Source organism: Molossus molossus, unplaced genomic scaffold (genome assembly GCF_014108415.1).
Source record: "Molossus molossus isolate mMolMol1 unplaced genomic scaffold, mMolMol1.p scaffold_m16_p_3, whole genome shotgun sequence".
In the NCBI taxonomy this organism is placed as follows: Eukaryota; Metazoa; Chordata; class Mammalia; order Chiroptera; family Molossidae; genus Molossus; species Molossus molossus.
Genome location: NW_023425366.1, coordinates 46,956,388 through 46,971,749, shown reverse-complemented (window position 1 = coordinate 46,971,749; position 15,362 = coordinate 46,956,388). Strand labels below are relative to the sequence as shown.

The window sequence follows — 15,362 nt, the reverse complement described above, 5'->3', positions numbered from 1 at the left end:
CGCAGCTCCCCGTCCTCTCACGTGGTCGCCAGTTGGTGCTGGAAGCCGGCTGTTTTCGGTGGTGCCTTTCTGTGTCACCTTGTTACAGTTTTAATTTAGGTATTTTCTTAAGAACCGGCGACGGGTCAGCGTGCTGATACTGTTCTGAGTTCGGGATTTAAGGGGCGTGTGTTAAGTGTGGAAGGCTTGGCCTTCTTCCTGAACCCCCTTTCTGATTCTAGGTCGTGGGCGTCCTGTCGCTACGGTTACTGTGGACGCCTCGCCCCGCAATCTCAGCTCACTTAGACGCGTGCCCACTTCTAAAGGGCTGGTCAACAGGCGTTCTTACTTTTATGAAGAAGCACGCCCAGGTAAACAAAATCCAAGTCAACAGAAGACTTTTGTGCTGTGGAACTGACTGACCGTCACCAGTTTGCTACTCCAAAGTGGAACTATTAGACAGCATTATAGGTGGTTGTGAGGATTAAATGAGACATGCTGTAAGGTTAGACATAGTAAATGCTCAGTTAAGTGTTAACTATGACCAGTACCCAACTTTTAAGTTTTCATCCAAATTAATAAATTAAACAGATTAATTCATTTATTCAATGAATAATTTATTGAGGGCTTACTATATGCCACTCTCTGTTGTAGACTGAAAAATAAGCCAGAAAAAAAGACAAAGATTCTTGCTTTCGAATGGAAGTAGATAACAAGAAAAATGTTATGATAAAAAATATATTTGATACATAGTAATACGTGTTATAAAAATAATAGCAGGGAAAGGGGATAGAGATATTAGGGTTTTCAGTTTTAAATGGGGTGGGACAAAAAAGACATCACTGAAAAGCCACCACAGAGTTTTGAGCAAATGATATGATCTGACTATGTTTCAAAAGGTTCATTCTGTCTGTTGTGAGAGACTAAACTGGGGGCAGGGGAAGAGGATAGCAAGGAAAAGCAGGGCCAGTTAAAGAATTATTTCAGTAATCCAGATGACTGTCTTAGGTGGTACCAATTTGGCTTCTAGCCAAGTGGATTTGCTGACAGACTGGATATGTGTTGGGGGGGGGCGTGGTAGGGGTGAGAAAGTGTAATTCTAAGGTTTTGAACTGGAGCATTTGATGTTTCTAAGAGTTGAGAATACTGATTTTCAGAGTTATGTTGAAAAAGGCAGCAGACTACTACCAAGGCTCGTAATTTAGTAAAAGTAATCGAGTGTAAAGGTTGACTCCTTGCTGTGGATCTAGATTGCCCACATTTACTGGCCAAAGTATACACTCATTAAATTTATGATTTAGGCACATTATTTAACCTTTCTGTCCCTAGTTTCCTCTTCTGAAATAGTACCTACTCACTGGATTGCTTCAAGGCTTATATAATTTCACACTTTAAAAATCCTTAGATAAGTGCCTGACAGTGCTTAATTTGTTAGCTGTTACATAACTATTATTAGTCACCTCCCAGCTCTTTTCACTATTTGGGTCTTTACTGAGCTCTGATGTGTTCAGAGGCAAAATTCTCATACATTGCAGAAAACACACCATCTTTACCACTTAATTCGAAATTTCTTGTGGCTTCAAGTCATACCTAAAGATCCATGGTGTCACCTTAGGCCAGAGTTCCTTCTGAAAAACATCACTGCAGCAATCTAACCTCACTTATAGTAAAAATAAGCTAAGTAGTGAGCTAAATTTGATAGTACACCTAGGGGGCTTGATGTTCCCACCTATGCTATGGCATATGAATTGATAATCACTACATTATGCCATGCTACTGACAAGAAATTCCTATATGAGGATATTTTAAGTAGGGTAACAAAGGTGTTTAGGTGATATTGTGGGTTCATTAAGTCATTGTAGATATATAAAATACCACTCAGCATCTGTATAGCATTTTACAATTTACAAAGCACTTTTATACATTGGTAGTAGCCATCTTCCAAGATGGCCCCGGTGATTCTTGCCTTCTGGTATTAATAAACTGTAGTTTCCTCCCACAATGAAACAGGCTGATATATGTGACCAATAGAATATGAAAGAAATGGCCTAGCTGGTATAGCTCAGTGGTTGAGCATCAACCCATACACCAAGAGGTCACCGGTTCAATTCTCAGTCAGGGCACGTGCCCAGGTTGTGGGCCAAATCCCCAGTGGGGGCATGCAGGAGGTGACCAGTTAGTGTTTTCTCTCATCAATGTTTCAATCTTTCTCCCTCTCTAAAAATACAAAGGAAAAAACAAAAAGAATATGGCAGAGGTGTGTGTAACTTCTGAGTTTAGATCATAACAGTCATTACTTCTTCTGCTTTGTACACTTGAATGATTTACTCTGGGGAAAGTCAGCCATTGTCATGAAGTCACTCAGGCAGCCTTGTGGAGAGGAATGGAATCCTCCTCTCAACAGCTAGCATCAACTTGCCAGCCATGCTAGTGAGCCATCTTGGAGATAGATGTGCAGCTTCAGTCAGATCTTCAGATAAGTGCAGCCCCAGGTAGCATAAGATTGCAACCTCATGAGAGCCTGGCTTAAACAGAACTGCCCAGCCAACCTGCTCAGGAATTCCTGACCCAAAGAAAACATGGGCTATTAAGTGATTATTGATGCTTTTAGCCACTAAGTTTTGGGGTGACTTGTTACAAAGTAATAGTACCAGAAAGGAAAACCTAAAATTGGATAAATTCAGCAATTTGCTGATGCTTACATATATTTAAGCACCTGTAAATGAAAACACAGACTATTTACTCTAAGCCACCCCAGAATTCTTTTTTGATACCATCCTCCTTGTGAGTTCATCCTATGACAGCAATTTCCACTGACATGCCTTTTTGCCATACTTATATTTACAGGTTGTGTAAAAGTGATGTTTTTTCATTGTGATTTTCATTATAGCAGCTGTAGTAAAGGTGGCCCTCAGACAGTATTAGTGTTTCTAACTGCTGGCCCACAGTATTACTCAAGCCACTCTTTACTACTGGAACCCACGGTTTCTGAAAATTAAAAAAAAAAAATCAAATTGCCCTGGGCTTCCTTTACTGAAATGGAAAATCTAAGGGAAAAAATGGAATAATGCCCAGGGTTGCGGGCTCGATCCCCAGGGGGTGTGCGGGAGACAGCCAATAGATGTTTCTCTCACACTGATGTTTCTATCTCTCTCTTTCCCTAAAACAATCAATAAAAACATATTTTTAAAAAAATAGTGCTAGTTTTTAAGCAAAATTTCCAAATAAAATAAAACCACACCAAAAAATCATGAATCATGTATTATTTATGAGTCACTAGAACAGCTTAGAGCTAGCACCAAACCCCTACCTCAAATTCGAGTTGGCCCAGCTGGTGTGGCTCACTGGTTGAGTGTCAACCCATGCACCAAGAGGTCGCCAGTTTGAATCCCGGTCAGGGCACATGCCCAGGTTGTGGGCCCAATCGCCAGTGGTGGGCATGCAGGCAGGCAGACAACCAATGTTCTCTCTCATTGATGCTTCCATCTCTCTCCCTCTCCCTTCATTTCTCTCTAAAATCAATAAAGAAAAAAACTATTAAAAAAAAGTCAATATTGAAAAAAAACTCGAGTTGGGCAACATTTATGCTAGCCCGCAACAGAATCTACAAGAGAAGCAGATCAACTCTGGAATGGTGAAAAGAAAAAAGTAAAGATTAACCCATAAGCAACTGAGCAATATTCAACAATTCTACTCATATATCGCTCAAGCTACCTTTACTATTAGGGATGACTTCTTTAAAACATTCTAGAAATCATTAAAGTTATGGAAGATAATTTATTTAGCTTTGTGATAATAATAAACCCTTGGCACAGAAAGACCCTCTTAAAGTTTCATAAGTTGCCTTAATGTAAATATTTAGGTTGATTTTATGAAGCTTTCAGACATTAAGTTTTGAGAAAGTTAATGGTTACCATGATTTACATACATTATCACAATCAAAACAGCAAAGTAAATAAAAGAACAAGACTTTCTTAACACCCCTAAAAAGATAAGAAATTATAATTTCTGGTCAAACATTTATACCTATGCTATATTCATTCTGATCTGATTTTATACTGACTTTTTTTTTCTTCCTGAAAATTGGTTACAAATAATCTTTTGTGTTAACTCCCCCGTCTTATCACCACCAAATAACTAGATTTACTTTTGCTAGATTTTTTTTTATCGTTTAGGACATGCTTATTAAGCCAGTAACTTTGTGAATGAAAAAAATGTTAACAGAATTAAGAACAAATAATGGAGTCATTATTTCACTTATCCTCATCCAATTTCAGAAAAATCACTTCCAAAATCCAGTAGTTCTGCCTGATAAGTTCACATCTAAACAGAAACTGAAAGAAAAGTGAAATGATAGGAAACCTATGATGGTTTACTGGACATTGTGTGCTTTTAACAGATCAACACTGGTAATACTTGATAATCAAGAGTAAGTTAACAGACTAACATTTTAAAATGTGTACTTTAATAAGTATAAAGTATATAAACAATTAGGTAAGCTTGTGGAGAAGCCGACCAAGATACATAAATTAAGAGATACAAGTGTCTATCTAAATTTTCTATATTTCTTTTCTTTTTTTTTCTTTTTACAGAATATTTATTAAAATTGTTCAATGTACAATTTCTCATTTGTCATTTTGGAAGTCCTTTATTGTAAAGACTATTCTTTTGTTTGATAACAACAGCAGCTTCAGTGTCAGTAATTATTCTGGACCTCCACGCTGAAAAGGAAAAAAAATAAAACAATAAGATTAGGTGTTAAATTTACAAAAAAAGTGTTTTCATGGCCACTGTACAAATTTTTACACTATGTTAAGCAAATGATCTTTAGCTTTTTTAAACTATTTTGTTATTTTTTTCATTGCTTTTGGCCACTCATAGAAATGTTATAATTTGAGATCTAAAAGGGACTCAGGTTGACCCAGATGAGAGGTCCTCAAATTTCATGGTCTCAGAAGAGAAGCCCTTTACACTCTGAAAAATCATTCAGAACCCTGAAGAGCATTTTTTCATGTGGTTATATTGATTGCTTCCACACTTATATTCCTTCATGTGCTTTAACTGAGGGCTTGGACATGGTTTCTCACAGTGCTGGCCTATCAGACCATGTGTGTCTTAGCTATGGACACACCATGACAAGACAATGGGAAAGGCATGTAAATCAGCATATGAATTCCAAAAGCCAAAAATGTTAAGGTGTTTTGCATAATATTGTGATAAAGACCAATAACATACTTGGATAAATTCCATTTCTTCTTGAGATACAAGTTTCCTTCTATATTTCTGAGGTAACGTTTTTATGATTTCTGCAGTGTCTGGTGGACCCTGATGCATCAGCCAGTCTGATGATTTACTTCCCTTAGAATGCTGTGAAATTGAAGAAGAATGAGATGGGAGTCCTGCTGATCTCAAAACTTCTGATACTGAAATTTAAAAAAATGTAATTAGAGAAATTGTTCAGGTGTCTTAAAATACTATTTTGCATTCTCTATTATTAAGTAATCTAGTCATTCTTGAGTAAGTATTATAATTCTGAGAGGTAAGTATTGGAGAGTAACTTAGTTGGATAGCTATACATAATTTCACAAAGTTCTTAAAACAAGGAGGTAATGTTAAGTGAATAAATTACTAAATTGAGCAAGTTGGTAAAATGATAAAATTTCTAGGTAGTAGAGTTCAACCCATATAGATAACCCAGATAAATTCTGTCATATGGTGGAATTGACAGGTAATATCTCATAATGGGGAATAAGAATTTTTGTAAATATAGACGAGGTTAGTTTTCTCAATACATTTATACTTGTTTATCACCTATATCTTAATTCTTCAAGGGTTATAAGAACTTAAAAATATCTGTATAAAATTTGTTAAAATTCTCCCTGGATTGCCCTGGCCAGTTTGGCTCAGCAGTTAGAGCGTCGGCCTGTGGTCCAGAGGGGCCTGGGTTCGGTTCCCGCTAAGGGCATGTACCTCGGTTACAGTTTGTCCCTGGCCCTGGTTGGGGTCGTGTGGGTGGCAATCACTCGGTGTGTCTCTCTCACATCGATGTCCCCCCCTCCACTCTATCTGAAGATAAAATGCAAAAATGTCCTTGGGTGAGGATAAAAAAATAAATACAATAAAATTCTCCCTGAATTAAGGATCAAATATCTTATAATAAAACAGAGACAGAGGATCTGGTAAAAAGCAGGACATCGGAGGAAAGCAGGACTTGTTCAGAATCTTCAATTACTTTATGATTGCTAAGGTCTACAGCAATCAAATATTTACTGACTGAATGAATAGATAAATAAGTGAATAAAAGCAAAGGTTAGCTGGGAGAGAAATATAGAAATGGTTATTATTCCTTATGCTATCTGCAAATGTGAGTGTGGGAAGTTATTCTAAAGGAAAAAAGGAAAGAAAGGTAGAACAAAAATTCCCCTATATAAATTCAATATCATTAAAAATTCAGAGACATCTACTTTGAGTCGTTACCTTTTTAAATGGAGATAATAAGTTAATTTCTCCTTGCATGCAACCTCAGGTACCTACCATTTTATTCAAGCTACAGAATCTAACTGATTTTAAAATGAAAAATATTGCCTAAAGTAGGATGTTCACATATAAAATACACATGTGTACCTTTTATTTATTATTATTTTTAAATCCTCACCCAAGGATATTTTTCTATAGATTTTCAGATAGGGTGGGAGGGAGGGAGGTAGAGAGAGACAGACAAAGAAACACATCAGCTGGATGCCTCCCACACGACCCCAACCAGGGCCGGGGATCAAACCACAACCAAAGTATATGCCCTTGACCAGGAATTGAACCTGCAACTCTTTGGTCCGAGGGCCGATGCTCTAACTGCCGAGCCAAATCAGCCAGGGCTACATGTACACCTTTAAAAAAATAAAAACAAACAAAAACCTATGCCCTGTCTGGGTAGCTCAGTTGGTTAGAGCGTTGCCCCAATACACCAAGGTTCAATCCATCAGGGCACATACAAGAAATCAAACGATGAATGCATAAATAAGTGGAACAACAAAATTGGATGTTTCTCTCTTTCTCTCTCTTCCCCTCCATTCCCCCATCCTCTATCTCTCAACTCAATAAATGAAACATTTTTTAAAAATCTAAAGTACAACTTACCATTGGGTTTAGGATTGTCTCTTCTGTCAGGGAACCTTATTAATGGAGTATGTGGCTTGACTACCTAAAGGAAAAATAAAATGCATAAAAAAAGATGAAACACTAAAGTAAGCTCATTAACCATATATACAAGAACATCTACTGAACCACACAGATACCTTCATTAAAAGAAAATAACGGTATTTTACAGTAATCTTAAATTTTACTGTTTTACACTTTCTCAACCAGGAAAACTGGTCTATGAATTATTAACTTATTTATCTCATCTGCTATTCATAATAACTTTGACCTTTATACATTACAAGACATTTTACTGTACTGCCAACTGACCTCAAAGACAACCCTATGGAAAAGATAACATCGATTTTATGTTGGGTGCCTTATATATCACCCTGCTGATTGAAAAAGACCTTTTCTGACAACAAAAGTAACACGTATTGTGTAAAAAACTTGGAGAAATGCAGAAAAGCACAAAGAGTAAAACACTATCTGTAATCCCCAAACCCACATAAAATAGGTTTAAACATATGATAGCCCTTTTAGTCTTTTTCTTATACCCATAGAAATACATACTTTTCATTGCCTCAATTCATCATGCCATTCCTATCCCCATTCAATCTAGAGCTGATGTCCTCTGTCAGGAAATCTCTCCCCAATCCCACCCATGTCCATGCTTCTGCTCTCACCCAATTGCTTATCTTTTAAATATGTTTTTGTTGATTTTATTTTGAGAGAAAGGCGGGGGATAGGGAGAGATAGAAATAATTCTGAGAAAAACATTCATGGGCAACCTCCTACACACCCCCTACTGGGAATTGAGCCCCAGGGCATGTGCCCTGACCAAGAATTAAAACTGCTACCTTGCCCTGGCCAGTTTGGCTCAACGGTTAGAGCTTCGGCCACAGACCGAAGAGTCCTGGGTTCGGTTCCTGCTAAGGGCACGTACCTTGGTTGCAGTTTATCCCCAGCCCGGGTGGAGGTGTTGTGGGTGGCAACCACTCAATCAATGTGTGGCTCTCACATTGATGTTTCTCTCTCTCACTTCCTCCTTCTCTCCCTCCCACTCTATCTGAAAAGTGTCCTCAGGTGACAATAAAAAAACAAACAAACAAAAAAACAGCAACTTCTTGGTGCGTGGGATGATGCACAACCAACCACCTAGACTTATCTTTTAAAACTGCTCAAATATCATTCCTCTCTAATATTGATTCCGAAACCTGATATTTCTTTGTGTTTCCACAGTATCCTGGACATCTTAAGAATACTGTGTAGCAGACAGATAAATGAGCCAATGATTTGCAGGAGAGCTAGACTCCTGGAAAGGTAGTCAGAGGATTAAGCACTTCTGCAGCACTGCCTGGTACATAACATAGTAAGTGCCCAGGAAACATCTACCAAGTGAGTGAATAGACTAGTCGTATGGCAGGACGAAGTACACAGACATGTGAGTATGTATACACACACTTAATAATACAGGGGTGGGCAAAAGTAGGTTTATAATTGTAATACAAATAAGTAATACAATAATTAATGAATAATAACGTAACAATAAATTGTGTTTCCCATACTCACAACTGTAAACCTATTTTTGCCCACCCCTGTACGTACATAGGAGAGAATCCATTTCAAAGTTGCTTTTTTGGGGGTCAAATTATGCATTAATTTATTAAAATGTTACATATAAATATAGCAATGGGAAACATAATATGCATTTATCACTTATGTGGGTAAAGATAAATTTAGAAAAGGTGGGCATTTCTGTTCAACTATATAAAGTGTTCTCTCTTTTGATATGACCCTAATCCCCAGACATTTCTGGTCCAACACCTCCATCTTCATGCTGAGGTCACCCATGAATAGACTGCATTCTCTTTACAAGGATTACCTCATTTCATTCTCATAACACCCTATGAGTTAAGTACTGATATGATCCACATTTTACAGACACAGAGATCGAGATGTAAAGAGGATGACCAACTTGCCCAATGCCACAAAACAATAAGTGTAGGGCCTGGATCCAACCCAGGCAGCTGGTTTCTGAAGCCAACATGCTTAATGCAGAGCCAAGATGGCTCAGCCATTTAAGTGTTGTTCTCTTTGTAGAAATATAGAATAGTGTGTCTGGAAAGAAATGAAATTTTTCCAGTGGAGCACCAAGAACTTAGATCCCCTGCTTCCCAAATAAGGAACTGCCACTGTTCATAACATCTGCCAGTTATCATCCTAAAGTCAATTTTCTGTTTGAAAGAGAATCCTTAGCCCGGCTGGTGTGGCTCACTGGTTGAGCGTGGACCCGTGCACCAAGAGGTCGCTGGCTCAAGTCCCAGTCAGGACACGTGCCCAGGTTGTGGGCCTGATCCCCAATGTGGGGCATGCAGGAGGCGGCCAATCGATGTTCTCTCTCATTGATGTTTCTATCTCTCTCTCTCTTTCCCTTCCTCTCTCTCTAAAATCAATAAAGAAAAAATATATTTAAAAAAAGAAAGAGAATCCTTAGCCCAAGCCTCTAATAAACCAAGACTCCAAAGGTATTGGTGATACTAAGGACTAGTTCTTCAAAGCCAGGCATAATGTGTAATCTCAACATTGCTTTTGTACACTTAAAACTATAATGTAATATGCCCTTATAGATTAAATTCCCACACTATTTGAGGTCCCCCTTTATAACAAAATTGAAAAAATACATAGAAGTAGAAAGTGTAGAATAATAAGCCCTGATAAACACATTACACAACTTCAACAGTAATACAGTTAATCTTACTTTATCACTCTTTCCCCTATAATGGGAAAAATGTGATAATTTGGACAGCATTAAATAGAAAAAAGTAGCCCGGCCAGTGTGGCTCAGTGGTTGAGTGTCAACCCATGCACCAAGAGGTCGCCAGTTGGATTCCCAGTAGGGGCACATGCCCAGGTTGTGGGCCCAATTCCCAGTAGGGGGCATGCAGGAGGCAGCCAATCATTGTTCTCTCTCATCGATGTTTCTCTCTCTTTCTCCCTTCCTGTCTAAAATTCAATAAAGAAAAAAAATTTTAAAAAGAAAAAGAAAAAAGGCCCTTTAACTCATAAAAAAAAAATCTTAATTTATAAACACCAAGTAGTTAAAAAAATTTTGTAGCAGACCAAAGGTTAATAGCCATACTATAAATAGGACTTGTAAGCATAGAAAAATGGGTAAGATAGTTTTCATAGGTAAAGAAATGAAAAGAGCTCTTAACATATGAAAAGATGGTCAACCTCATGTATAATAAGAGAAATAAATGTTAAAACTACATGAAGATAGCCTGGCTGATGTGGCTCACTGGTTGAGCATCAACCCATGCACCAAGAGGTTGCCAGTTCGATTCCCAGTCAGGGCACATGCCCTGGTTATGAGCCAAATCCCCAGTCGGGGGCATGCAGGAGGTGGCCAATCGATGTTCTCTCTCATCAACATTTCCATTTCTCCCTACCTCTCCTTTCCTCTCTCTCTAAAAATCAATAAAGAAAAACAAATTAGCCCTGGCCGGTTTGGCTCAGCAGTTGGGAGCGTCGGCCTGCAGTCCAGAGAGACCAGGGTTTGGTTCCTGCTAAGAGCACGTACCTCAGCTGCAGTTTGTCCCTGGCCCTGATTGGGTCATGAGGGAGGCAGCCTGTTCCTTTCATGTCGATGTTTCTCTCTCTCTCCCTTTCTTCTTCTCTCTCCCTCTCTATCTGAACAAAAAATGGAAAAATGTCCTCAGGTGAGGATAAAAAAAAAGAAAAAGAAAAACAAAAAAACCTGTATGAAGATAATATTTTTCATCAATTAGATTTTACTAGATTTTAATGTACAAGTTGGTAACACAAGTCTGTTGGGAAGGTGGTAGGGAAGCAGGCACTCATTTGTTGCTATAGGAATGTAAAACAGTATAACCTCTATGAAGGAAAAATAAACCTAGAACTTACAGTTCATTCAACCGTCTCTTACCAACACTTTCAACTTCCTTGCTGGAGGCTTATTTTTACCTGTGAATCTCCATTCCTGAATTAATCCAACCACCCATTTTCTTCCATGTCTCATGCAGCTAAATGATTTCCTAAATGATAAACTCTCCTTTCTGCTCTTATATCAGCCCATATCAAATACTGCGTGGCATTCAGCAGATATTTAATTAATACCTGTAACTACTCTTATAAAATTACTTCTGAATACCTTGTAGCCCAGCCAAATTTCTTTACTTAATGTTGACATCATGCTTTGTGAATTCCCATGAATCTGTGCCAGTGAGTCTGTTGAAATACTACTCTTTCTTCAAGTTATGGATCAACAGCCAAACTCTAAGCTCTATCGAGGCACCATGTCTGTCTTGCTGGCACTGTAGTCCCCAGCTCTGAGCACAGGTTTAGAACAGAGGTACTCAATAAATTTTGCTAAAAGAATATGTAATTGTTACATGTTAGCACATACTGCTTTGTATTATGAATATATGAGTCACAGTCTTTGCAAATCTGTAAGGAGACAGACCATTCCTTATTGCATACATCACAGTATTTTTTTTTTCCATATATCATTAGTTAGTTATTATTACTGTGTACTATTCCATTTTAACAAATCTACCACAATTTGTTTACCCTGCTAATAGACATTTGGATTGTTCCTGGTTTGGGGGTTATTATGGAAAAAGTGGCTATGAACATTTTTATTCAAGTTTTTTTTTTTTTTTTGGTACGTGCACCTAGCAGGAACCGAACCTGGGATTCTCTGGTCTGCAGGCCGATGCTCCAACTGCTGAGCAAAACCGGCCAGGGTGTAGTCAAGTCTTTTTTATATAAGTATATGCACTCATTTCTTGTGGCTATAAACCTATCAGTGGAATTGCTAGGTCAAAGGATAGGTATGTTTAACTACTAGAGACTGACAAAACAGTTTCCCAAAGTGGCTGTACCATTTTATACTTCTACCAGCAATGTATGAGGATTTTGGTGCTTCACATTCTGATCATCACTTGGTATTGTCAGTCTTTCTCATTTTAATCATTAGGTGGTTGTAACAGTACTTCTTGGTTTTCATTTGTATTTTCCCAGCAAGTAATGATATTGAGCATTTTTTCACAGGCTATTGCTCATTTGGATATCTTCTTTTGTGCAGTATCATTTTTTTTTTTTACCTATTTTTAAATTGGGCTATATATTATGGATACAGTTCTTTGTCAGATATTCACCTTATCCTCACAATCTTTAATTAATGCTCAATAACTACAAAATGAATGAATAAGGAGGATCATTTGTTGCAGTGAGACGAAAGACTAGGATCTAGAATTATCTTTCAGACTGATAAAAAAATTTTTTTTAACTCCTCACTGGAGAACATGCTCACTGATTTTAGAAAGAGGGGCAGAGAGAGAGAGGGAAACATTGATGTGAGATATAAACATTAAGATCAGTTACCCCTCCTGCAGGGCCCAACCTGGGATCAAACCAGCAACGGATGTATGTGACCTGAGGGAAATTGAACTTGCAACCTTTCCTTTCTAGGAATCACACTCCAACCAACTGAGCCACACCAGCTAGGGCAGACCCAATTTTAAGAAAAGGTGTTTTAAGAAATACACTTATGCAAAGGGAACTGCACTTCTTATATCAAAGTTAGTAATACAATAATACACTTTCAAGTTGAAAACGGTAGCGTAAACCAACCACAAAAGTGGAGGTTGTGTTCCTTTATGTCCAATTCGACCTCTCCTATTTAAGCTCGAGACCACGCTGGAGAAGCAAATACAAAGGCTATCAGGAGTTAATAACTAATGTGTTAATGAACAAAGTTCCTTAAGCTGCCAATGTAAACCCAGAAAAGAAAAGAAAAAGCTTGGGAAATCAACACTAAAACATATGATGTTACAGTTAACTTAAATAATCTTTTCCTCTTTTAATTCCCTCCCATCTGACGGGTAACCAGACTCTTGAATTGGTGGCGGAGAAAGGGTCCCGGGCGAGGGCGAAGCCAGTTCTCCCGGCCAAGCCCAAGACCTTGAAGGGACACGCTGGGTCAGTGCAGGGTTTGCTTCCTTTCACTCGCCGCTACCGCCTCCCTTGGATTGGCTGATCCGGGACATCACAGACTACACTAGACGCCGATTGGCCAGGCTATAGCCAGGGCAGCCTCGCCGCAGACTCCTAGGAGGGCTAACGAAGTCCTCGCGGAGGACAGTCCAGGGACCCCCGAAGCAGCTATGTGCCTACCTGCTGAGATGCGACATTCCCGTGGCCTGGCTCGAACCCTCAGCTCCGGTCACCGGCTTACTACCTGACCCAACGGGTTCAAGGTCTAATTCTCACACACACCCCCGGGCGGCGCCGCTGGCCCTCCTCGGGGCCGCCGGCACCGTGCAGTCTCCGCCACCGCCTTGATCCCCAGCGCCTTTGCTATAGTCAGCACCATCCCTACCGCCCTCGGTGCGGAAAGGCGACCGAATCTCTTTACCTGAACGACCCTGCTAGCAGACGCCATCTTGCTGCCCATCATGACCCCCGAGAAGCGGCAGCTTCCGGGGCACTAGAGAGCGGCAGCGATCACAAAAGTCCTGGGAGCTGGGGGCGGGCTCTTCCTGTGACGTCACGGAGGAGGGGCGAGCCGGCGGGCTCCGCCTCCATTGTGGTACTAGTTCTTTGCCTGACCCTGCCCCTCTTCCAGCCTAGAGTCCATGTGTTTCCCATTGTTTCGTTTTGTGGAAGGCTTGTGATGTTGGGTTTATTTTGCTAGTTAGCCATGAGAGATCTAGGACCATTTCCTCTCCAGAAAGCCAGTTTCTAATTTCAGCAAAGTCCAAATTTAATGTGAAACTAAATAAGTAATGCAACAATTCTGTTAAAAGTTAGGAGTAAATGGCAAACTAAGGAAGAGAGGTCAATTCTGGGTCTATACAAAGCCATCTCATTATTTATTGGCATTGGTTGATTTAGTCTTGTTTTTTCCACTATTTGTCTTGATATTAAACTGCGGCCTACTTCAAATTTGACAGAACTCAAAAGTTCACGTTTTCTTTCTGAAACATAAGCCATCTATAGCATCCCCCAAAGTGATATTAAATTTTATGGTATTATTTATATTGCTTGTTATAAGTTTTAATACACAATATATTGTGGCTGTTCAGCATAACTTTGTGGGTAATGGTACCCTTAAGCTATTGTAAATATTTAAAGTGACAATTGATTATCTAGGTCAGTGATTTCTAGCTCTTTAGGAATGTAAGTTACTGAGCCCAAATGTGGGCCATTCTGATTCAGTGTATGTGGAGATCAGAAATCTATTTTTAAAAAAGCTTTCAAAGCTTATTTTAGCAGCACATATTCTAAAACCAGATTGATAGCTCTGGCGCAGTGGCTCAGTTGATTGGGCATCATCCTGGGCACCAGGAGATGCTGGTTTGATTCCCGGTCAAGGGCACATGCCAGGTGCATTTGGAGCTCAATCCTTGGTGGAGGGCATGCAGGAGGCAGCCAGTAGATGTTGCAGTCTCAAGTCTATGTTTCTCTCTCTCCAAACAAAAGAATAAATAAACTATTTTTAAAAATACAAATAAAATCAGATTGCTAATGTGATTACATGGGCAAAGGACACTTAAAAGGAAATCCTTTCACAATGTATATCAAATCATCACATTGTATACTTATAAATATCTTATAATTTTGTCACTCATGTGGGGGGTGGGGAGCTCAACAGCAACAGCAGGTTGGATTCCTAGTATACAGACTTTTCATTTACATACAGAGAAGCAGCAAGTTTTTGTGTGAAAATTTACAATATTAGATTTTTTCTGAAGTAATTTAAATGACACAGACTTTCTTGGCTGTTTTCTTAAAGGAGATATTTTACATTTTCCCTTATATCTGAGAGATGAAGAAAATGGGCAAAGGCCCATAATTTAGAGCTTTCATTAAAAGATAAACTTTCCAAGTCTTCTAATAACAAGAAATCTCCTGGTATTACCTGATGATAAATTCAGAATATGCCAAATGCAGTGCAATTACAGGTCATATTGGCAAGGATTTTGTTTTGGGGAGTCTGCCAAGAAAATGCTCTGACGTTTCTCTGTCGGCGTATTTTTAAGTGTTGGCATTCATATTCCTTCACAGAACTGTCATCCAGGCCCCTTCTGGATTAGTTCTTCTAGGATGAAGATGATAAAAGTAGCTGAAGCTGAGACCCTAAATCCTACCTTCTTTTCCTGTTGCTTAGTTTCAGTTAGCCTCCTATTTATTATCAGATCATTTCATTATTCACCCCACTC

The 15,362-nt window shown here is 39.0% G+C and overlaps 2 protein-coding genes and 1 long non-coding RNA gene across 3 annotated transcripts in view; 1 reads left to right on the top strand and 2 right to left on the bottom strand.

Moving 5' to 3' along the window:
• The first annotated feature begins 16 nt into the window (after positions 1-16).
• Positions 17-5,376, top strand: LOC118641690. The gene is made up of 3 exons (XR_004961652.1): positions 17-99; positions 222-350; positions 5,292-5,376. It is a non-coding gene; the product is annotated as an uncharacterized LOC118641690 (long non-coding RNA).
• On the bottom strand, positions 4,426-13,665 carry MRPS36 (mitochondrial ribosomal protein S36). Its single transcript, XM_036279129.1, has 4 exons — positions 13,556-13,665; positions 7,114-7,177; positions 5,215-5,402; positions 4,426-4,700 (listed from the first exon to the last, which is right to left on the bottom strand). The coding sequence occupies exons 1-4, from the start codon at positions 13,595-13,597 to the stop codon at positions 4,683-4,685; spliced, it is 312 nt and encodes a 103-aa protein (XP_036135022.1). The 5' UTR covers positions 13,598-13,665; the 3' UTR covers positions 4,426-4,682.
• CENPH (centromere protein H) overlaps positions 7,113-15,362 on the bottom strand; it is a 34,372-nt gene continuing 26,122 nt past the window's right edge. Inside the window, exon 10 of the mRNA XM_036279127.1 lies at positions 7,113-7,177. The gene's annotated coding sequence lies outside the window, so the exon portion shown is untranslated. The remainder of the gene's footprint in view (positions 7,178-15,362) is intronic.